At 33.7% G+C, this 23,457-nt stretch overlaps 3 protein-coding genes across 5 annotated transcripts; 1 reads left to right on the top strand and 2 right to left on the bottom strand.

The window, feature by feature from the left end:
* The first annotated feature begins 5,252 nt into the window (after positions 1-5,252).
* LOC118061571 (glutathione reductase, chloroplastic) lies at positions 5,253-14,998 on the top strand. 3 transcript variants are annotated; one of them, XM_035075050.2, is made up of 17 exons: positions 5,254-5,411; positions 5,959-6,114; positions 6,608-6,672; positions 7,321-7,390; positions 7,949-8,020; positions 8,507-8,710; positions 10,159-10,232; positions 10,328-10,411; positions 10,879-10,966; positions 11,124-11,205; positions 11,890-11,963; positions 12,714-12,821; positions 12,959-13,023; positions 13,409-13,522; positions 14,097-14,196; positions 14,312-14,365; positions 14,534-14,998. In XM_035075050.2, the coding sequence occupies exons 2-17, from the start codon at positions 5,968-5,970 to the stop codon at positions 14,630-14,632; spliced, it is 1,500 nt and encodes a 499-aa protein (XP_034930941.1). In that variant the 5' UTR covers positions 5,254-5,411; positions 5,959-5,967; the 3' UTR covers positions 14,633-14,998. The 3 variants fall into 3 exon arrangements, with proteins under 3 accessions (XP_073264937.1, XP_034930941.1, XP_034930951.1); XM_035075060.2 differs by lacking the exon at positions 5,254-5,411 and adding an exon at positions 5,702-5,866; XM_073408836.1 differs by lacking the exons at positions 14,097-14,196; positions 14,312-14,365; positions 14,534-14,998 and adding an exon at positions 13,845-14,074 and having other exon boundaries at positions 5,253-5,411.
* On the bottom strand, positions 14,916-18,153 carry LOC118061578 (protein disulfide isomerase pTAC5, chloroplastic). The gene is made up of 6 exons (XM_035075074.2): positions 17,443-18,153; positions 17,115-17,210; positions 16,754-16,891; positions 15,844-16,087; positions 15,227-15,264; positions 14,916-15,135 (listed from the first exon to the last, which is right to left on the bottom strand). Exons 1-6 carry the CDS (start codon positions 18,019-18,021, stop codon positions 15,040-15,042), a joined length of 1,191 nt encoding a protein of 396 aa, XP_034930965.1. The 5' UTR covers positions 18,022-18,153; the 3' UTR covers positions 14,916-15,039.
* A 517-nt stretch (positions 18,154-18,670) lies between these two features.
* On the bottom strand, positions 18,671-23,117 carry LOC118061587 (uncharacterized). Its single transcript, XM_035075082.2, has 11 exons — positions 22,947-23,117; positions 22,744-22,827; positions 22,265-22,354; positions 22,094-22,163; positions 21,918-22,016; positions 21,766-21,836; positions 21,541-21,648; positions 21,303-21,440; positions 20,406-20,511; positions 19,859-20,067; positions 18,671-19,058 (listed from the first exon to the last, which is right to left on the bottom strand). The coding sequence occupies exons 1-11, from the start codon at positions 23,115-23,117 to the stop codon at positions 18,990-18,992; spliced, it is 1,215 nt and encodes a 404-aa protein (XP_034930973.2). The 3' UTR covers positions 18,671-18,989.
* Positions 23,118-23,457: the final 340 nt, after the last annotated feature.

The raw sequence follows: 23,457 nt of genomic DNA, 5'->3' as shown, positions 1-23,457 counted from the left end.
CACGTTGCATCCCACGAAGAAAAACCAAGCACTCCTGAAGCTCTCTTTGGCAAGGCAAGGATAACGTATGTCGCTTAGTGAACACGGCAGGTGAGAAGCAGCTAGGAAATAACTTCGAAATTTATACGGGACATCCCAAACTTCCAGGTGCATGAATTAACTCTAGGGCATGGTTATTTCTTGGAAAGTATGTTTTGAAAAAATTATTTTTTAATTTTTTTTTATATTTACTTGTTATTAGAAAAATTGATCAATAAAAAATATTTTTCGGTTAACAAAAAATATATTTTACTCAAAGAAAAATTTGGCTTGGTTTTCTGAAAAATGTTTTTCCTTTTAGATGTGTTTGTTTTCCGGAAAGTGGTTTCTGTGAAATCACTTTCCAAACTTTCTTGTGTTTGTTTGCCATTAGAAAAGTTGGTCAACGAAAAACACTTTCTAGTAAAAAAAAAAATTGACTTGGTTTTCAGGAAAGTGTTTTCTTAGAAAAATTTGGGCGGAAAACGCTTTTCAAAAATTGTGAAAAAATTATAGAAATGTCATTATTTGCTGATTATATCAAATTTTATTCTCAAACTTTTAATTGCTATATATATTTTGTTTAATATTTATTTTTCAATTTCATCTCTTAAAATTTTATTTTCATATTAACTTTGATCCTTATTTTTATAATTGCTACTTGCTTTTTCCTTATCATTTTTTTATTGAAATTTTTTATCTATCAAATTTGGTCATTATTTTTTTTATTGTTACTTATTTTATTTGAAATAATTTATGAAATGTTAATTATTATTATTTTAATTTCTTCATCTTTCATTTTTTTTTTAATTTTTTAGATTTGATCTCTATTATTTTGATTATTATTTATTTTATTTGAGATAATTTATGAAATTATATTTTTTTTCAATTCATTCTCATTCAACTTTTTAATTTGTAAGATTTGTTCCTCATTATTTTAATAAACTTGAGAAAAATAAAATATTAATAAGTTATTTTCCAGCTCATTTTCCATGACATAACCAAACACTGGAAAATATTTTCCAATTACACTATCAAACATCGAAAAATACTTTTTTGGAATTCACTTTCCCCGGAATTTACTTTAAAAAAAAAACTACTTTCCAACAAACAAACGGGGCCAGGAACAGTTTGTTTTCCGATGCAATTGCATTTTTTTTTTAAAATGATTTCTTTCACTTTATATTGATTTTTTATGTGTTTTTAGATTATTTTATACTGATATTAAAAATAGTATTTTTTAAAAAAAATATTATTTCAATGTATTTTCAAACAAAAAATATTTTAAAAAAATAATCATTATCACATTACTGATCAAGCTTTTAATTATGTTTGATATTAACTTTTAAGATGAGTTTCTTAAGTAAAACAATACATTATTTGATTGGACAAAAAATGTTCGAATGTGTTTGATGCACACATTGAATACAATATGACAATTATTTAGTGTCTATATGTGTGTATATTAACTATTAAGTGTGTTTAAAAATTCAGTTGTTTTTTAAAATATTTTTTTATTTAGAAATATATTAAAATAATATATTTTTTTATTTTTAAAAATTATTTTTTATATCAACATATCAAAATAATCTAAAAATATAAAAATAAATAAATTTAAATAAAAATAAATTTTATTTTTAATTAAATACAATTTAAACCGTGTTTAAAAACAGGATATAAAAACGGCAAGGATTTACAGTCGACTTTTTTCTTAGAGATGGAGGAGGCCGAGTGCCCTTTCTCACCAAGGATCAATTCTCATCGTATATTTCTCGTATCCAAACCTATTCCAATGACAAAAAATTTATCGTACTATGGGTGGTGGAACAAATTTGTCCAAACCATGGTCATAATCATCATTTCTCAATTTTCTATATAGTTCATTATTTATTTATTTATTTATTGATTTAATGAAGTCTGACAAGTTTATTTGTAAATTATTTAAATAAAATTTTACATGTAGGGTCTTGATTGAAAAAAAAACTCTTTTACTCGGGACTAAATTACATATACTAAAAAAACATTAGAGGACCAGAAAAATTAAAAAAGAACTAAAATGTCATAAAAATAAACATATGGGCTGAAAATAAATTGTTAAGAAATTCAAAGACCAAAATGATCTCTTACGAAAACTTTGTGCATTCTTATCCTGTCAAATGCTCCCAGAACGATAAAAATATTATACTTATCATGTTGAGACCAAAATTGAATAATTTGACACCAATATATATTACTTTTATGTCCAGAATCAGTGTCAACATAAATTTTTCTCTAGAGTCGCTGGATTACAACAACTTTCTCCCATCTCTCCCAAATTACCCCCCAAGATGATCCACAATATATTATTCCTAATAAATTTCCCCTACATTTTAGACTAGTTAATTAAACCAATACCTTCAGCTGGTTTTGCAAATCACTGCTCTTGTTTCCATGTAATCATAAACCTACCCCCCATCAGTCATTATCGTTACAATTAGCTGACCCTTTTTTTTTTTTTGGTCTATGGCTTGTTTTGTTGATGGAGTCGACATTGGATAGCGGTGACAAGGAATTACCAAGTGTTTTATAATTTACAAAGGTGTTAATGTCCCCTCTCTCCTCTTTTAAGAGTCTTGAATCAATGAATCATAACTTCTCCTTTATAATAATAATAATAATAATAAAAGAATAATATTTACATTAATTTAAAAAAGTTGTCAAGGTTCGTTGACTAGCAATATATGTTTTTTAAGGACATCTTCAATAAAAAAAGTTTGAAGACTTTCAAATTTTGGTGCAGATTTCTAAATTGGAAAAGAAAGGAATTTTTTAAGTAGGACAAAACACATTGAATTTTAACACCATATATCATTTTTTGGAGGATTCCATCTCTCGGCACTCAAAACAATATCAAGCAGGGTCATCATGAAGTGCATAGTATATAGACAAATGCAGTTATTAAAGATGTGAAATAAAACAAAGTTCCAAATCTTCAATAATATATGTGTACGAATTCTAGCTTCGTTTAATATATTAAGCATGGCAAGAACATTTGCAGTGACTCATAGAACAGAGCTGACCAATCAAAATCTACTTTTAATTTTGAGAAGTATAATTCAACAGACCATGAGTTTGCCTTTTATAAATTTTAAGGTTATTAGAAATTTATATAATTATTAATTTTAAAACTTATAAAATTAATTAAGATATATATAAATTAATCCAAACATTTATATTAATTTTTTTTAAAAAAACCATGCTTTCGTTGCCAAGTGTACCATTGCCCTCCCCTATGGCGTAACGCCACCCAAGCCATTCTTCTTGCCAAACAAAAGCCGAGAGAGAAGACCCAATCCATGTCAAAAAATAACCCATCAATTAAAAAAAAAAAAGGTTCCCAAAAGTTTCAAATATAAAGAAAAACAAAGACAACCCTAATCTTAGGATTCAAAGTCTTATTGATAATCAACTTACTGATCTTCCTAATTAGAATAATAAAATAGTATTTTCACGTGTTAAGTAAAATATATAAGATAAATTAATTTTAAAATTTATAAAATTAATTAAAATACACGTAAACTAGTTCAAACATCTATGTTTATGTTTATATATATATATATATAAATAAAAGTGTTGCTTTTTCGATATCACAATTCACATGTAATTAACAACTTTCTATTACATCTTAGAAAAATACCGCACATGAATCTATCTCGCTACTAATTGCTAGATAGCCCTGATCTCTGATGTTAATTATGATCAGAATTCTAGAGTAACAAATTAAATGACAAACCTGATATAGCCTTAACAACACAGTGGTCTCAGTAAATTGGTGCATAATATTCACCAAATCGTCCCTGGTCTGCCTTTTTTTAAGCTAATAACATAGAAACAACAGCAGATTAACATAAGGAAGCAATGCCGAGTCAACCCAAAAGCAACTCAAATCCGAATTCAAAACGCAATCGAAACCCAGAAAGGATTAAAGATGCATATATAGCCCAATAATCAGAACCCATAAAAGATAAATTAACAAAAAAATCATTGCCTGATATTCCAAGATGGAACTTTAAAAAAACATCAAATAAGTGGGAGTTGAAAGTGAAATCACAGTTTGAATCCAATAATCAGAACCCACAAAACCCTGAAAGGATTAAAGACGTATATAAATCCCTATAATCAGAACTCATAAGAAAATAAATTAAACCAAAAAAACCCTTGCATAACATTAACATCCCAAGAGGGACCGTCAAAGGACCAATATTTCAAATTATATACCTCGCCGCTCCATCGTAGAAGAATCACCGCCAGCAAAACAATCTCAGTCGCCACTGACGAAAGACCCAACCCACTTTCCCTGCAACGCCTTCTTCTCCAATGTGTCCCCTCTCTTTGTTTTCTTTTATCTGTCCAGCTTTCCCATCCTCTGTTCTATCTATTTTTTTTTTTAAAGAATCACCGCCAGCATCACCACTCTAATCGTCACTGAAACGCGACCCAACCCCCCTCTCGTACACCTTCTCCTCCGTCGCGCCTCCTTCCCTCTCCTTTCTCCTATCTGTCTGGTGCTCCCACCCTTGTTTCTTTCATTGTTCTGATGTGATTTGAGGTGCAAATAAGAAAAAAGAAAAAGAAAAATCAAAGGCACTGTGTGAGTCCACAGCTGTATGTGTCTAGGTATACAATGTTTTTGCTACATGCATTAGTTTTTTTTTGTTGATTAATGGTGGTAATGGTAGTGGGGGTGAGGGTTACATAATAGAATAGGCAGCCATGATGTGTGCCGATGATGGTGAAGATGATAGTGGCATGGTTATAGTGGTGTTATTTTGTTCACTGAACATTAAGAAACTGTTCGGGACTGTATTAGCTTTTTTTTAAAAAAAATAATTTAAAAAATATTTATGTTTTTAACATTAAAATTAAAAATTATTCTAATATATTTTTAAATTAAAAATAATTTTAAAAAGTACTATACTCTACAATACCAAATAAAAATATAATTTTAATAAATTTAGTGTTTTTTTCATTAGTGTTTAGGGCTGTTTAATATTGAGTTTTAATCTGTTTTTTTATATTGAAATTTATTTTTTATTATTTTAAATTAATTTTTATTTATTTTTAGATTGTTTTGATATTAAAAATAAAAATATATTATTATTTTAAAATAACAACTTTAAAAAACAATTTTCACCGTAATCTAAAATAACATACCAAACGACAGAAAAGCAGCAGAAGCCAGAGAGGCGAAAGTAATTAAAAATTAGTAATAATTTATTATATTTATTGACTTCCTACCCTCTCTATATATAGGTGGAAAGGACGATCCCTATAAATTATAAAACATAAAATAAACAAAATCTCACTCGCTTTCCTCTACTTCTTTTCTCCTTCGCAAGTCAATCTCCAAAGAGGTATTTTCGATCCGACTTTTTTATTGTTTTTTCCGTTTGTTTCTCGAGTAAAATGAAGGAAATGTAAAAAAAAAGCCGAAATTTTCGATGATATTTTCGTTAAATTCTTTTAGTCTCGCTTAACTGAGCCTACTGCAGACGGCGGGTTTTTTTTTTTTTTTTTGTCCTCGTCTGGCGTTGATGTTTAAGTTAGACGCGCATTTTTTTCTCTTTTTTCAACTCATTACATTAATAATTTGATTATCTTTTGTGTATTATATATATGTATGTATGTATGTATGTATGTATTTAAATTTCTTTATTTCACTTTAGGTTTGATCTCTCTCTCTCTCTCTAATTAAATTGTAGTTTTGGCTGGTTTTAAGTGGCATAGCTCTTAATTTCAGGGACCAGTGTAGTTTAGTTTAGGACTTAAATAAGTGCCTTTGTAATAACCTTTGTTATTGCCATTTAAAGTAAGTGACTTTGTAATTTCTTATAATTTTTTTAAAAATAGTGTTGATCTGGTTCTTATTTATTTATTTAATTATTTTTTGTGTGGATTCAGTTAACAATCATGGCAAGAAAGATGCTTATTGATGGGGAGGTGAACCAAACTAACCAAGTAGAAGAAGAGGCCCACTTTGATTTTGATTTGTTTGTTATTGGAGCTGGGAGTGGTGGTGTTCGTGCTTCTAGGTTTTCTGCTAATTATGGAGCTAAGGTATACTATCGTGTTCCTGATATTGAGGATATTAAAAAAAAAAAAAAAAAATCGAAGAAAACCTTTCATGGGTTTTTGATGGGGTTTGGGAAAATTCGTGTTAATTTTATTTTTCTTGCGAATATAGTATAATGAAGTTCAACGATATGAATATACTATAGTGTTAATTGTTTTATGGTCACTTTATCAGAGAATAGAAGAAACTAGCTTGGTGGGTTTTTGTTCATCGGGTTTATGATTTTTTTTGTTGTAAAGAAGGAGTTGTTTTTGATCTTGTGAGAACAAATAATTAATTCTGTTGCTTGATTGATGGAATTAACATAATATCGACTTGTTTGGATTCACTTGGGAAACTTTGTGTCAAACTGATTTAGCATGTTCTTTTTTCTTGTTAAGTGAGAAACTTTAGCTTTCAGTGATGTTAACAATTCACTTTTCTGTGAAAGCATGATGGTTAACTGCTCGCTAATGATATCCAACATTGTGTTTCAAGGTTGGAATTTGTGAACTTCCATTCCATCCTATCAGCTCAGAAGTAATTGGAGGGGTTGGTGGAACGTAAGTCCATTTGAGCTCTTAATTTTGCCTTCTTAGCAAACTATCCCTGTTGTTGTCCTGTTTAAGATTTACTATGTTTTAATTCAAGTGGGAGCTAAACAACATGTGGTGCTGCGTGTTTCTGTTTTATCTCCTTTTTTTGGGGGAGATTTAACTGGCAGTGGCATAATGCTGAGATGTTTATTATTTATGGTTTAGTTGAGTTCTTTTAACAGTTATTTGAGTTAACTCCAGAATAATTTAACAAAGGAAAATTGCTTTTAACATTAAATGACCTTTAATGGAATGTTACCTGTAGGGTCATTTGTTTGACTAAATAAGAGATTTGGTTAGCATTGTAGTTACAAGTTAACAATATTAAGCAATGACACACTAGCTTTTTCTGACATGATCCCTAACTAGAATTGCTGAATTCTTACTTTCATGGCCAATTGATGTACATTTGATGGGTTTTGAATGGTGAGACATGCTCTTGATATTCCACTATGATGGTAAAGGAAGTTTCTTGTTATTATTGAGAACTTCAAGAATTGTGACTTTTGAGTTTGTTTTTATTTTATGTTAGGGATGACTACAATTGAATGTGCATTGACTGAAATGTTGAAACCTAACTTAAAATCAATGGTTTGTCTTCATTTGGTTTTGTAGGTGTGTTATTCGTGGTTGTGTTCCAAAGAAGATTTTAGTTTATGGAGCCAATTTTGGAGGTGAAATTGAGGTGAGAACAGGATACATACCAGAATGAAATGATCAATTTACTTAATGTGTTAGTGGCCATCTTGTAGCTTTTTCAAGTTGCAAAGATGGGAGTGAAGAGAACGTTCATGACAAATTTAAAACCTTCTGTGTGGAATGTGATTATCTGAGAGCATGTGGACATTGGACTGTGTGCTTCTATTGTTAAACATTTCTGAAATTGATCAATTTCAGAAACATTAAGTTCTACTTAAACTGAAATTTGATGTCTCACATTTGAAATTGTTTGAATGGTCAATGATACTGTATTTTTTTTGTTCTGTAAAGCAAGGATGCATGTGTAAAGCAAAGCATAATGCTTAGTATAGAAATTTGAGTAGTGGAGATGTTTGATTTGTCTGACGCTGCCATGTCATATCCAATGAATTTTTCTGCCAAATGCAGACTTTAATATATTTGGGGATCTGCATGGTTGTGGGGAAATTTTCTTGGATGTAATTTTCCTTTATTGTCTTTTTGGGTGAGGTGAGCTGTATTAAATGGTATTTGGTTTCATGAATGGAGCGGTTTGGTTTTGTAGGATGCCAGGAATTACGGTTGGGAAGTGAACGAGAAAGTGGACTTTAACTGGAAAAAACTGTTGCAGAAAAAGGTGGGTGGCCCTTTGAGTTTTCTCTTCATCTTTATGATGTTTGCCATGACCTTACATGAGACACCCTTTCTGGTGCTATTCACAATATCTTTTTGCAAGCAACTCAAAGGAAAAAATGAATTTTTCTGAAGGAAAGTTCATCCTTTATTCCATTTCTTGGTCTACCTTATTTTTTGGAGGGTGTGAAAAGAGGTCAAGCTAGATTTTTTTCCTTCAACCTCATCCTTGTACGCCTGAAAAAGGGAAAAAGATGAAGTGATTGACCACTCCGCATTTTACTTCTTATCCTTCAATTCAAACATTGTTAACTTTGAAGGAGAAATCCATTTCTTCGAGCATTTAGATCCCATTTGTCCATTGTTTAAGATTATTTTTCTTTCAGAAATTCTTTGTACTTTTTTTGGCTCTGTCTTGCCATAACCTAGAATAGAAACAGTTCATGATTGTGAGTATATCGTTTCATCTATCTGCTGGTCAAAATTGCAGACGGATGAAATAATCAGGTTAAATGGAATTTACAAGAGGTTACTATCTAATGCTGGGGTTAAACTGTATGAAGGAGAGGGGAAGATTGTTGGTCCTAATGAAGTTGAGGTGACTCAACTAGATGGGACTAAATTGAGGTACTCAGCAAAGCACATACTTATTGCAACTGGCAGTAGGGCTCAACGACCGGCTATTCCAGGCCAGGTTAGTTTTGTGGTTTCTTCTTGAATGATCAAGAATCTCTGATGGGTATTCTGTGTCATTGTGCATCCAAAAACTTAAGTCATTTAACAGTCAATATCCTTGTTGTCTGTTATGTGCTATTGAAGAGCTGTTGTTTTCTGATTATGAATTTAATATAGGTAAAATGTTTTAAGTTATCTCTTGTCCTGTCTTCTTGGGTAAAATGTTATAAGAATTCAAATTTCCTTTTGATTACTAAAGCTTTAAGGATCATAACTAGTAGTTTTTGCTAAAATAGCATACCAGGCGGATCTGGTAAAAAAATAAAATTGTACTTGACAGAGAATAACCTACGTATTTGATGTGTGCCATTTCTTTTTATCTTGATTTGTCAAACTAGTAAAAGGTAGTGACTATATGTTTCTCTGGATGATTGAATTGAAGGATTGCTATATAGAACATACAGATAAACTTGGGCTGGTGTTTACAGGCAGTGTAAAAGAAGTATGTTGGTTGGGGAAAATTGGACTAGTGAACACCATTGAGAAACACACTTGTTTATATTTACAAATTTCTCTGTATTGTTCCCACATGTAGATGCATGCCTGAAAATTACAAATATGTGTTCGTTATTTTCTTTGATAAGATTTATTGTAGACTTGTAGTCGCACTGAGATGCAACTTCAATATGACATGGATTTGCTAATAGAAAATTAATAAATATGACATGAATGCATGTAATGGGGCAGCATTCTTCTTATTGAAATTCTTTCCTAAATGGCATCTTTTTTTTCAACTAGAAAAGAAAGCATTATTGCTATTTATTATATGAGCATGTGCACTAATTGCTATTTATTATATCAGCATGTGACAGTGCACTTTATTGATTGTAGCATGTGCCTGAATAATAGTTGGTCATGAATCTTACAACCTTGTTTCATAATTTTATTTGAACAAAAATTTCTTCTCGCTCAACTCGTCAGTCTCTCAAGCCACCATGGGATAGCATTGATTGCTTTTTATTTTTTAGTCAATGAAAATCTTTTGCTTTGCCATAATCTTTTGTAAAGCAAACTTACATTTAATTATGTTTCATTATTTTGATATCAAGTATATTTGTAAAATAATATATGTTTTCCAAGAGATTGTCATGTGTTGGGCTGTGGAATTTTACTTTATACTTTTTCCTTCTCAGTTTTTGGTTTACTGTTTCAATGTAAACTTCTGTTTAACAATCCATGTGTTCCCATTGTGGTGCTGCTTAAGCCATCGTTAGCTTTTTCAGTTCAATTGTTTTCTAAACACTACATTTTCAAGGCTGCCTGTAGTTTATCCATTCAGGTGCATGGTGCTCATCTTTCAATCGCATTTTTGATGTCTTTGCTTTTGTTTTATCCTTCAGCTTTTTTTCTTTTGTTGTCTTTTTCTTGCATGCTTACCTTATTTGTTGTTACTTTTTGTTTATTTAGGAGCTGGCCATAACTTCTGACGAGGCATTGAGTTTGGAAGATTTGCCTAAGCGTGCAGTGGTGTTTGGTGGGGGGTAAACTCTCCAGAAGGCTTTGCTATCTATGTGTTTTATTTGCATATGTTCTAGCATGTGCATGATTTTGGATAAATATTTTTTTTCTTGCTCAGGTACATTGCTGTTGAGTTTGCTTCAATATGGCGTGGCATGGGTGCTACTGTGGATCTATTTTTCAGAAAGGAACTTCCATTAAGGTTATGATTAAGGCCTTATTGTTTGTTTTTTTCTGAACGACCAAGTTGGTGTCATATATTAGCACACACAATGTATGTTTGCAAGTAAACTGTGTAAAGAATATGTTATCACCTGGGGTTACTCTTTTAATGTTTTCTTGATGATTACTTCCTGGTCTGAAAAACTCCTGGCCAGAATAGTTTGAGTTTTAACTTGTCCACAGCAGCCTTCACATTTTCCCCTTCTATATTGGTTAGGATTGGAACTTATAATCTAGCAAATTTTGGTGTTTCATAGTTTAAGTGGCGATTGACATTCAAGTATGTTACTGCAGTTTTGTATTATGCTATTAAAGTGGTAATTTTAATTTGCCATCTGTCACACATTGTCACTAAGGAGTCGTGTGGCATTTTTGGTCCAAGCATTTTGAAATCTAGACCACAGTTGTGTTTCTCCTGCCAGTATATCTGATAGCTATCTAGTGCAGGGGTTTTGATGATGAAATGAGGGCTGTGGTTGCGAGAAATCTAGAAGGCAGGGGAATTAATTTGCATCCAAGAACAAATTTAACAGAGGTACTCTCTCTTTTATTAGAATTTGGTGTCATCATGGCATGTGTTGCTTTTGTTTCAAGCTATTTTTTTTCCTGAATTTTGTAATTTGTTGCCTTTTTTTCCAGTTTATGTTTTGACCGTTCTATGTTATTTATGGTGAACCTTATTGTAAATACAGTTGACTAAAACAGAGGAGGGAATAAAAATTTACACTGATCACAAAGAGGAGCTGCTGGCAGATGTTGTACTTTTTGCCACTGGTAATAACAATCCTTGTTTAAATCACACACATTGTGAAGGAGTTCCATTATTAAGCTTGTATCGTAAATAGAAAGCATGCACTGCCATTTCCAGTCTGTGCAGCCGCATGAACCAGAATGTAATCGTTGGGTAAAAATGCAATTTACATTTTTTTTTACTTGGTAGGTTTGTTCTGTCTGAACTTAAATCCTTTCTAGAAGTATTTGGTATTTTACTATTTTTCGGGGTTAACTTGTCCGCATTTCTAGAGCAGTGTTGCCACACCATGGATTGATATGTTGGTGAAATGGTGATGTGAATGTTTGGGGACTGAAGATGTATATTATGAAGGGTTACAAGACTTTGGATTGCTAAAGCAGGATGCAATAGGGTCACTGTAGAACAGGAATGAGAATTTGAATTTATAATTTATGTATCTCATGAAGTGATTAAAATGATAGAAGTATAGAAGATGATAATAAGTATCCATGTTAGAATGAACATTCCAAATTGAAAATCATTGAAGTACAGGTATTTAAGGTAACAGGCATTGGTTTTAGGAGCCTCAATAAAAAAATATAAGGTGCCTTTTCTTATATTTGTTATTATTGGTTAACATAATCACCAATGTTTGTTTTGTCAAAAACATTTGTTCACTATTCATGACGATGAAGTTATTGATATTCCTCTCTCAATTTTTACAGGTAGAGTTCCCAATACGAAGAGATTGAATTTGGAAGCTGTGGGTGTTGAGCTTGATGATGCGGGAGCTGTGAAGGTCAGTAACTTCAGCTGTCATTATTTTAATCATTGAGCGTTATGTTATTAGTGCACAAACTGCAGATGCCAATTTCAGTGTTATTATAGTCGTTTTGTTTTCTGCATTCACTTCCTTGTAGATGGGTATTTATCACACATGCTGCTGGTTGTGGGATATGGGATAATTTTATTGTATCCCTGATATAGGTGTAATTATTATTCTATAGTAATTTTTCCTTACACTCCATCATGTTTGGCTGATATAGGATAATTTTTGGCGAGTTCTGTCTATTGATGCATTTGTGTATGAAGAACATAAATCTTGAGTAAAAAGGCTAAACCTGGTCAGAAGATGTCTCTGGAGATCCCTGCAATTGAGTTGTGGGGTGGGGTTCTATAAAACATGTAAGTGAACTAAGAGGCTAGTTATGGAAGTGCATGTATATGCCACGTTGCATCTGATTGATCAAAGGGGCATTGATTACCAGCAAGGTTAAAAACACATGACCTTCATTAGGTTTCTGACCATGTAGAAAACATCTTCTGTTATGACTGTTTTGAAAGACCTAGCCGTTTAGACCATATTTGCTTTGTTTCTCGACCATTTTCCTTATTATTGTGTTTTTGTTGTTATTATTCTTTTCGTATGGTATTTTCTGTTTTTTATCCACCATGTAAAAGAAATATATTTTCAATTTACACTGAAAATCTTGTTCACATTTCTACAAGTCATGTAAAATGACTGGGTCCCTTCTACTTTCTTGATCAGGTTGATGAATACTCTCGCACCAACATACCTACCATATGGGCTGTTGGTGATGTCACAAACCGAATGAATCTGACTCCTGTGGCCTTAATGGAGGGAACATGCTTTGCAGTATGTGCTTCTTGTGATCTGCTTTTCGTTTCTTCATATTCATATCAATTTTTTTTTTGCTCCTCCTCCATGCTTTTTTGGCAGTCTTGCAATTCATTTGATTTTCAGTGGATCTGTTTCTGATGTGTTGCATGCAGAAAACTGTTTTTGCAGGGCAACCTACCAAACCAGACTACAATCACATACCATGTGCTGTATTTAGGTATCTGCTGTTGGATTTGCTTGGACTGTTCATTTTCTTCCACAATATCATTTTTGTATTATGCTAGTAGCTTTTTCAGTTAAATGAAAATACCATCATCGATAAGAAATATAGTGGTTATTGAAAGATTTTAAAATCGAAACTCATTAACCCTCGCCTTGAATTGTAGAAGTGAAATATAGTGGTTATTGAAAGATTTTAAAATCAAAACTCATTAACCTGCGCCTTGAATTGTAGAAGTTTAGCTCATTAACATACAGTAACATCATTCTGCTGCTTCAATGCAACTAAGTCTTACACCTTAAATGTAGAAGTTTAAGCTTAATAGAAAATCTATGTGTTCATCTTTCTTCATTGGTAACTAGTGATATTTGGTAATCTGCAGCATACCTCCTCTCTCTGTGGTGGGCCTCAGTGAGGAGCAGGCGTTAGAGCAAGCAAACGGTGATGTATTGGTTTTCACTTCGACTTTCAACCCTATGAAGAATACTATCTCTGGGTATGTGCTGAAATTTGAAATCTCATTTGCTAAATAGGTCTGTGTTATTACAAACAAACATATAGCATTATGGAATTCTTGAGAACATCTCTAACAAAATGACAAATAAATAATAGGTCAAAACACAACATTTGTAAACTTAAACTGGCCGGGTAGAGAATATCTCTCAAGAGGTCTTGGACATTTGCTGCGCCTATAACTTAAATCCCCTAAATCAGATAGACTTTGAACATCCCCACTTACTTTTTGATAATAGTGATTCTTTTGTCATGAAACCAAATTTTACTGTTGCTTTTAAACTGAATTTCCCTGGTCTGGAAAGGAGTTTTTTAGGATTGAGTTATGTTTATGAACAAAGATGAAGGACATGATAAAATCATCAAAGCCTTGGGAATATATGGATTGGGATGTTCTCGCTGATCAGTGGGGTAGTATTTGAGCACCTGCCTCGTTTTACTCTAATTTGGTGAGGCGGGATCTGTGTCTTATGCATCCCCAGGCTTTTGGTGCGGTGCTTAAAACATCTGTGAGCAGCTTTTCAGTTTAATACGCATGTTCTTATCTTTGTTTCTAGACGACAAGAGAAGACGGTAATGAAGCTTGTTGTTGATGCTGAGACAGATAAGGTTCTTGGAGCTTCCATGTTTGGGCCAGATGCACCTGAAATCATGCAGGTGCGTGTATTTTCTGATTCGTTGGCCATACCCATCCTTAAGTTTTCTGCCCCCCGTGTACTTTTTGTTATTCAAGCTTGTTCTGATCATTGTTTCTTGGTTATCATCTTCTCAGGGTATTGCTGTTGCGCTGAAGTGTGGAGCAACAAAGCAACAATTTGACAGTACTGTAAGTACAAAGTATAAAGATGATCTTTATACTTCTAGATTTTTATTTTCATGTATAAAGTTCTTTACGGTAAGCATGTGTTCAGCTGGTGACGTGGCAAACAATCACTGGCCGTTCCCTCATTTTTTATTGTGTTACTGAGGAGGTTTTTTCGTTTGTTTCCCACAGGTGGGAATACACCCTTCTGCTGCTGAGGAATTTGTGACCATGCGTTCAGTGACTAGACGCGTTACTGCTGGTGGCAAACCAAAGACAACAAATCCGTAAAAAAAATCAGCAGAAAAAGAAAATCCAAAAATGATATATTGCTTGAATTAAGCTTTCTCGTGGTCATCGGAAACTATTTCCTGTTAGCAAGTGCAAGAAATAGAGGCAATTAGGGTGAGGCTATGACTTTTCAACCCAATAAAAGTTCACGTCATGATATTGCATGCCTGGCAGTTCAGATGCGTATATGGAAATTATTATTAATTTTTTTTAACCTAAGTACTTAGATGTTACCTTTCAGTGGTGGACGAATGCGTTCATGAAGGTAGGCTGCAACAGCTGCTTGCATAAAGAATTTGATGATGTGGATTATGGATGATGTATCCTGGATCTATAATACAAGGCTCTTGCTGTATTTAATATTAAGACCAGCTTGTATACAGATGTCAAAAAAGTATCCGCTGTACCTAAATTGTTGTTTTTCCCTCACACACATCACATATTGTATACCCTTGGCCTTCACAGTAAGGACAATTTGCTCCTTCATCAACCCATTCCAAAAACTGCAGCATAGATCTTGATTGTAAGGATGTTGAAACGGAAAATAGTAATAAAAAAATATGAAGGACGTGTGTATGTGAAAAGTTTTCGTACCTGTGGCTCCACGTTCGGCTCACCTGTACCATCACACTCTGCAACAGAAAATCACAAATAAGCAACGAAGCATAAGATTGCGAATACCAGAACTACTGTTAGGTTCCTAATGGTCATCGTGGCTACAAAAGGCGAACTGCAAACTGCATCATTTTAGGTCAAATGGCAAGCATGGGCAAACTTCTATGAGCTTCCTCGATGACATCATTGTCAATATTTGATTAGAAAAACATGCTTGTACTTTGGATGTTCAGATACCTTGAAAATAAGAGTAAGCTAAAAGGTTAAATTGATTGATGGTTGCACCAGCTGCCAATTTTGTTGCCATTACATTGCCAGAAAATCTAAAACCATTTCCAGAGCCCAGGCTGCTGTATTTGCAGGCAGTGAGGAATGCTACTATATATGAATTGCCAGCCGGTTAAACTATTTTTTTGTCCCTTGAATGTATTTTAATATATTAGGTATTCTCAGCTACGGAAAAAAGCAATAAACAGGAGAAATCTGACTTCAGTTCGTCATGCCTGGTTAATAAGAAGCTTTTAAATACAATCAGATAAAACGATACTGTATTCATAAATATGGATGTCCAATCCAGGTAGTGGCAACCAATTTACCTGTGCACAACAAACGACCCTCCCCACGACATGTAAGGCACTGTTTTGAGGAATCCTTCGTTTTGCTCCCACTAACTTGTTTCTTTCTGCCATTAAGTCTAGAAGGTTCTTCCCAACGATTCTCCCCCAGAAGAAATACTCTATGATGCGATACCTCAACTTCTGTTACTTCTTCTTTCACAACTTTCTGGTGTATTTCTGAGATTTCTGTTACAGACGTAACAGCAGCTCCATCAGCACCTTCCTAATGTACAGTGGATTTGAAGTCAGCAGCATATTTTGAAATTTCACAATCTCAACGCATGTATTCTCAGTGTTCTTGCTAACCAGGGATCCCTTGGAATGATATCTAAAACAATAAATATTCTGCTCATCAAGCATGCTATCATTGCCGAAAGCATCTGTGCAAAGAGACAAATTTACTGGGATATGCATCCATTAGCACACATACACTCGAGTTATATACTAACAACCCATTAAACAACGATAGATTACAAGTACACAATTGTACGCTATATAGGACTAACAAGTAAGCATTCAGTATTGTGAGAATATAACAATAAGAGCTTATACAGGGCATTTCCACCCTTTATTCAGTATGGTCACAACCATAGTGCTAGAAACAAGGACTTTAGTTTGACCTAGCTACTTCAACAGTGTAACTCCAACATGGAACGCTTATGAATTTTTAAAAGCAAGACATTACTTTCAGATTTCTGATTAAAAAACTAGAAAGAGAGCCAGTGTTTGTGTTGTTCAGAAACAAGACTAGAGTATTTCCTGTCCTCACATTCACCCATTCAAATGTAAATCAAGGGGATGATGCATTTGAAACATAAACTAAGCACAACTTTTATACAATATCAGTCCCGATTATTCTATTGCTAAAAATATCATAATCTGCATGTACCTCTGCTGGAACAGTTTGAGCGCTTCCCTTTTGAGTTTCGTTAATACTTGAAATCGGAGCATCAATATGTTGCTCCATATATAACCTTTTGAGGAGCTCTGTAGTCATTATTCCATCTTCAGAGGCACCTAAAGATGCCTGTCAAGCAAGATCATATGTTATCTATTAAAAACTGATCAATTGAACTATCCACTCAAACTATTAGCCACAAGCTAAGAGACTTCAAGGTTTTTAGAGAAAACAGCATGTGCATATGCATGTATGTACATTTTCCATGTACGAGTGAATGATATAATCAACCCGAGTGACATTTATTTCTGTCCATTTTGAGGTACCACAAGATTGAAATCTAAAAACTTACTTGCCAGGTCTTCACAGCACGTTCAGTCCCACTTGAGAAGCTAGAATATTCCATGTCTTCTTCCCCTGAGTAAAATCCCAATTTTTGCAAAGCGTCCTGTAACAATCAGAAAAAGGTACGAAATACATCAAAATACAACACACAAGCTTCGAATATCACCACTACAACAAATATTAAAAGAAAAAAATATATACGTAAAAAGCAGCATTCATATCATGTATTTGATAAACAATTCAAGGAGTACACATTGTTCTCCATGCCTAATAATAATAATAATAATAAAAGAAGAAATGAAATTTAGTTAGTAAAATAGAGAGTAGAGTCAGACCTGCATCTCTTTTACTTGTTCTCCTTCGCTTCCTTTCCTTAGGGTTTTCCTCTCCTTCTCCTTCTTCTCCTCCAAAACCCTATCAATCACTTCCTTCTGTTCTTCCACCACATTCTCCTCCAACACAAGAGGTCTCGCACTGGACCCACTCTCTGCAATCAAATTGTTATTATTCTTGTCTTTCAAAACCTGCAGTAACAACCCTACTTTAGCTACCGTATCCTCTCCTCCTTGAAGGACTGAGATTCGATTCTCTAGTGCTTCGATTTGAAGCTTTAAGGATTGTATTTGAGCGAGGAGCGATTCTCTGTCGCGGCTCCAACGCTTCTCTTCACGGAGCCACCTTTCCTCTTCACGTAGCCACCGCTGTTCCTCTCGGAGCCACAGGGATTCCTCTCGGTCTGGATTAGAAGAGAAGCAGATGTAATGAGGCTTTGAAAGAGTAGAGCGTGAGAGTGGTAGTACTGTTGTGTGTTTGGAGAATTGGAGCGGAGAGGGTGTGCTGTGAGATTGCTTGTGGGGATGAAAAGGTTTAGGATTTAGAGAGAGGGGAAAACTAGAAGAAGACATTCTCATCATTATTATTATTAGATTTCTGGGATATAAAATAAAATAAAATGGAAGGGAGAGAAAGAAGAAGCCGGACTGCAAAGAAGATTTTTTTGCTGCTTCTTCCAGAGTTTGAACTTTGAACCACACGATTGAATCAGAATAACAACAGCTGGCTGGCGGGAAGATAAAAATAATATATTTTTTTATTTACAGTTTACACTTTCTCGGCTTTGATTTTTTCTGTCTGGGAATTAGGAACATTGTTTCCTATCAACTCAAGCCTCAAGCCCCAAGCCCGTTAAAATTTACAGTATTGCTAAAACAATCATAATTGTTACCATGATTGAAGGAGTGCTTAGAAATATAATAGCAATTGTTTTTAAAAAATATATATATTAAAATAATATTTTTTAAAAATTAAATTTTTACAATAAAAAAACAGAAAAAATTCATTTTTTTAGAAACACTAAATGCAAACTGCCCCTAAAAAGTAATTTTAAAAATTACCTTTTAATATTAGCATGAAAAAAAAAACATTAAAAAATTTTTTTTTTTTTTTAAGAAATGCCAGAGCGCAATTTACAACTCCTCAACCTAAACCATGAAAGTTTTTTTTTTTTCATGCTAGTATCCTCTTATTCAACAAATACTATGCATGCACACTATGAGAAACAACTTCACCAACGAAAAATAAATAAATAAATAAGATTGCTTAATGATTGTTGTCCCACATTTTGTCTCCCCAAAAAGGTACTGTGTCCCACTGTATACGAAAGGAGTTTGCATCAACCAACAGGTTTTCTTGTAAGCCTTGTCCCTTGATCAATGAGCTAATGACGCCTATAAAGCAAGCATCTGATTCGCTAAAGCAACCTTTTCAAGACAGCAGAACAACCAAGGAATAGGTTTACGACAAGAGATCTACAAATAACCCATTGAATGTGGGCTCGATGTTACCCTGCGGCAGTAAGAAGATCTACCGGACTCCTTTCAGCTTAGTCAAGCTTGACGTTGGAGTAGAGAAGGGTGTCCCTTGTGATTGGCATATTGAAGAGATAGTAGATCTGCGGCAATGAGAAGATTAACCAAGAAATTATTTTTTTATTGCAGCAAAAATGATTTGAACTGAGATGCAAACACTGATAATTTAAAAAAAAATAAAAACTACAAGTTTACTGCAGAATTTACAAATTGTGATGTGTATTCTTCTTTCATCTCATCCAAAAAGAGAGTATAGAACGTTAACCTTCCCTTAAGTTTGTCTGAAACCCTTGTTTTTAAGGGTATGCCTATGAAATACATTGATTTAAGAGATTCATATAAGCTATCATGTTTAAGGGTATTCCTTGTTAAGTGAAGGGATTAATTGAAGCTCAGTTGTGAAGAAAACATTTAGCAAAGGCATTTGAGTAATGAAATTGAAAAAAATATAAAAATCTGCCAGTTTTAAATTGGCATGGATAATTCTTTTCTTTGATAGCTTGTCCAGGTTTAATCTCAAACGATGAATAACTGTTCTATCAACAAAACTTATAAGAGCTGTGAATCAGGCACCCTGTGCAGAATCTTAGTCCTAAACTCGGCAATGTCACAAAAAATATGGATCATTTGTCTAGATTATTCTACAAAAAGGTTATAGGATAGTTATTCAACCCACCCCCTTCCTTTTCCTTCTCCAAACCTACAAGTCACATGCAATGCATCTCATTATTTTACCAGTAAGCAATCAAGATTTTTTTTCTGCTTACAAAAAAATAAGGATACAGAGCACATTAGAGATGTTAATTAGCTCTATTTGCAGTGTTCTAAATTAATTAGAGGGGAAAAAAAAAGGAGAAAGGTTTTTGTTGTTAGATAATCTTACCCCCAAAAGAGTAGCAATGATAAGAACAATTCCAGTTATCCAAGCAAGGGTCATTCTAACCAAGGCCACTTCTGCAATGGTTCCAATGCTAGCTGTTTTTGTTTCTTCCAACCAACGTGCAGATGGCCGGGAAGTCAGCATGATATCCAGCATTGTTTCTGATTCTGATGCAGGTGCAGTGTTAAAAAAGATTACTCCAGCAATTTGACCTGCCCAATTATCATTGGTTATTGTAATACAACCATAATTTTCAGGCACAGCAATATGTTAAGGAACAACAATTACTAATGGAAAAAAAGAACGCAAAATTTCATCACAAATATAGGGCAGAAACATTTACGAGAGACCCGCAAAGCTAGCTTAAATTCTACTTTTTTGTCGATTTAAAGACCTTGACATTGATATAACCAAAATAAGACATCTACAATTGGGTAAATGATTGTAAGCACTAAAAAAAAAACTAGGTCACTACTCTTCACCCATCATTTACATGAAAACTACAACATGACAGCTTAAGATTGTGTTGGTGATTTCCCAAAAACCCAACCTTTGTAAGCTGTTTGCAATGAATCAAACATCTTGGACAATGTAGTAAGTAATAGCTCCAGCCCTTTCTGTGCAGCACCCTCGGGTCCATATTGCTTTCCCAAAGCCTGTGATGTGAAATAAAATAAGTCATGAGCTAACTGCTTTCTAGTTGGGATATTCTCTGGAAAGATTGGGGCAGAAAATAACAGAAACATTTTGCATTCTAAACTTGGAAGATGTGGCGCAAAAAAAATTTTTTTTTACGAATACTGAATAAATGATAAACCATAACAGAATCAATCAATTTATAACTATATGATTTCATTAAATGAAGAAATGAATCGGTGAAAACCGACAACTCACAAACACTCGAAAGGATGCAATCAAGATCATTATATACCACCCAAATCACTATATAGGATTCTATCAGAAAACCCTCTAGAATCAAAGGGTGAAGCCAACCCAAAAGGAAGTGTTGATTTTTCTCTCAACCTCAAGAATTAGCAGGCTTACTTCACAATTCCACCATTGCTTCCTTTTTTCCACAAATTCACACACCAGTTAAATAAGATGATTTTTGTGATATTGTTTCCTAAAGTTCATTGCAATAAACACCATCGTTGTCAAAATAAAAATTGAAAAAAAAGACAAACCATGAACCAAAATTAGAAGCTGTTTGTTTGTATTCAGAGACTTTATATGCTCTTTACTACTAGAGATTATTAGATACTCCCGATCACTCCCCCGCTCACATAAGTGTGGGATCCATGGGTAGTTATCAAGGTGAGTCCCACTTTGATGAGTCAAGGACCAATACACCAGGAGTTTTTATTTTTCTCCTTCCCTACTACATAAATTCTATGCTAAAGTAGATGATACACAAAAAATATTAAGAAATAAAAATGGATATCGTCACCTTAAGACCATCAAAACAGCCCTTCAATAACTCTGCAGGTGGTTGAGTGCTCTGCGACAAATCTTCATGCATCTCTACTGCTCTTCTACTATTGCGGAACAGAGCTAGAAGACTTGCTATAAACTCCCTGTTTGCTTTCTGCAAACAATCAAAATCCAACCTTCTAATAAAAATACGAAATTTATAAAATGAATGATTCAATTTAAAATACGAAAGGTTATAAATAATAATAAAAGACCTTAGACATATGAAAACTTGTAGTGGCACCACTAGCCAGTGGGATTGCTAACTCTCCATTCCATGCTTCCAAGGGATCAACAACATATGATCCACCCAACCAAGATGCCTAAACAAACACATGATGCAAAGTCACACATTCAAGCCAGATAATCAATGACTAAGAAGAGATCAATAACACGGGAAAAAAAGAAATAACTGGGGGTAAATCAAAGTCAGGGCTTACAAAATCACTAATTTCCTTGTCAGTGAAGTCTGCCAACTCTTCATCTAGAGAAACCACTGAAACCTCTTCACCTGAAATGAACCTCGTAAAATAAATAGTCATAATAAGGAAACAAATCTTCATATTCTTCAAAGCATACAGAGCATAAGTACCTGGAAGTTGAATGCCAGCCTTATCTGAACCAAGAACAATCTTGCTCTTGAAGGCACCATTGAACATGGCATTTGCTTGTTCAGCCATAGATGGGATTTCTGCGTGTCAAAATCATTCACTTAAATATCAAGTCAACAAAAGAAAACAAGTCAACAGAAAGCCAAGAGACCCTCGCCTCCAGTGACTTCCAGCATGAAAACAGCTCGAGGCCTGTTAAATGGAGTAGGCATGAGAACCTCGTTCAACTGCAGAAGCGAAAACATAATTTATCAAAACCAACAATTTCCACAGGACAAAATTGTAGCTATACAAATTTAAGTCTGCACTACATGTTATTTCAAATGACCTTCGATGAACTAGCAGCTGAAAGAGCATCCGATGGCGCAAAACCAAGCAAGACCGACACAGCAGCACCAACTTCTTGAAGTGACATGGACTGTAAAGGCAGAAATTTAATCATTCCAACAGCGTCCGTGCTTAATGAATAGAAGCAGAAACAAAATCATTGTTCAGCATTGAAGTAGACCATCAATGAAACACAACAGACGTGTAAAAGGTGATGGATCGACTCACCTTAAGGTATCATGACTAGTATAATTGTGCAAATTGAAATGCAGTTTAAACACTCATCGTTGCGATTTTTCTAGTTCAATTGAGAAATTTCTAATGCCAATTTAAATCATCTCAGGTAACAGCTACGAACACTGAGTAGCTTCCCTAGGATTTCTATTAACCGATAAAATCCAATAAATTACACATCAAAATTCTGCATCGGTCAGCTTGAATTGAAGAAGCGTATAAATTAAGCATTGAAATGGCAAAAACCTGGACGCCATCGTTCGGTGATGGAGTGCGCAGATATTGACGAGTCTGGCTATCGATGAAAAAAACCGAGCCAGCAGTCTCAGCCTGGAAGGGACAGGTTAATCAAATCAATCAGACGGTAACTAATTAGCAGATCATATCGAGCATAGATTGGTTTGCAGATATGTGTGTTGAGAAATATACGAAGATAGAGAGGCATATACCTCAGCTAATGAGAAGAAAAGAGAGAAGATGACGAACAGATGCAAAATGCTGCGTAGTTGGAAATCCATTTGTCCAGAGGGAGAGAAGGAGAGATCTGTGGTATCAGGAAAGGAGAGAGGACGCCTCGAAATTTCATTAATCACTTTGACCCGCACTCCGCTGCGGGTCATGTATTTTTTCTTCCAGTAAAAAAAAAATGAACAACCAAGTTTTTTCTATATGTAAGTTAAGAAAAATATATTTAATTTGATTAAATAAATTAAAACTTATATATATGTAAATAAATAAATAAATAAAATAAAAAAAAAAATCAAGAGATAGAATCAAATAATAATAAAAATAGATACACATTAAATTTATAAAATAAAATAAAAAATATTATGCAATGATACACAATATTAGAAGTATTATCTAAAAATAAATATATTTTTTTAAATAATTAAAATGTATTTATATAAAAAAATTTTAAAAAAATAGATGAATAAGAATAATTTCTTTAAATATTAAATA

This window comes from Populus alba, chromosome 1 (genome assembly GCF_005239225.2).
Source record: "Populus alba chromosome 1, ASM523922v2, whole genome shotgun sequence".
In the NCBI taxonomy this organism is placed as follows: Eukaryota; Viridiplantae; Streptophyta; class Magnoliopsida; order Malpighiales; family Salicaceae; genus Populus; species Populus alba.
The sequence above is the reverse complement of the archived record's forward strand: the minus strand, read 5'-3'. Positions and strand labels throughout refer to the sequence as shown.

Bases quoted from the DNA above. Each gene is read 5' to 3' on its own strand.
- LOC118061587 (XM_035075082.2), bottom strand. From the start codon at position 23,117: ATGACCCGCAGCGGAGTGCGGGTCAAAGTGATTAATGAAATTTCGAGG. The intron at 22,164-22,264 runs GTCATTTGAAAT...TCGCTTCTGCAG, and splicing joins CAGCTGCTAGTTCATCGAAG to TTGAACGAGGTTCTCATGCC. The intron at 21,837-21,917 runs GTACTTATGCTC...GGTTCATTTCAG, and splicing joins GGCTGGCATTCAACTTCCAG to GTGAAGAGGTTTCAGTGGTT.
- LOC118061578 (XM_035075074.2), bottom strand. From the start codon at position 18,021: ATGATGAGAATGTCTTCTTCTAGTTTTCCCCTCTCTCTAAATCCTAAA. The intron at 17,211-17,442 runs GTCTGACTCTAC...TGATTGTTACAG, and splicing joins AACAAGTAAAAGAGATGCAG to GACGCTTTGCAAAAATTGGG. The intron at 15,136-15,226 runs GTACGAAAACTT...TCTATGCTGCAG, and splicing joins AGCCGAACGTGGAGCCACAG to TTTTTGGAATGGGTTGATGA.
- LOC118061571 (XM_035075050.2), top strand. From the start codon at position 5,968: ATGGCAAGAAAGATGCTTATTGATGGGGAGGTGAACCAAACTAACCAA. The intron at 6,115-6,607 runs GTATACTATCGT...TTGTGTTTCAAG, and splicing joins CTGCTAATTATGGAGCTAAG to GTTGGAATTTGTGAACTTCC. The intron at 7,391-7,948 runs GTGAGAACAGGA...TTGGTTTTGTAG, and splicing joins ATTTTGGAGGTGAAATTGAG to GATGCCAGGAATTACGGTTG.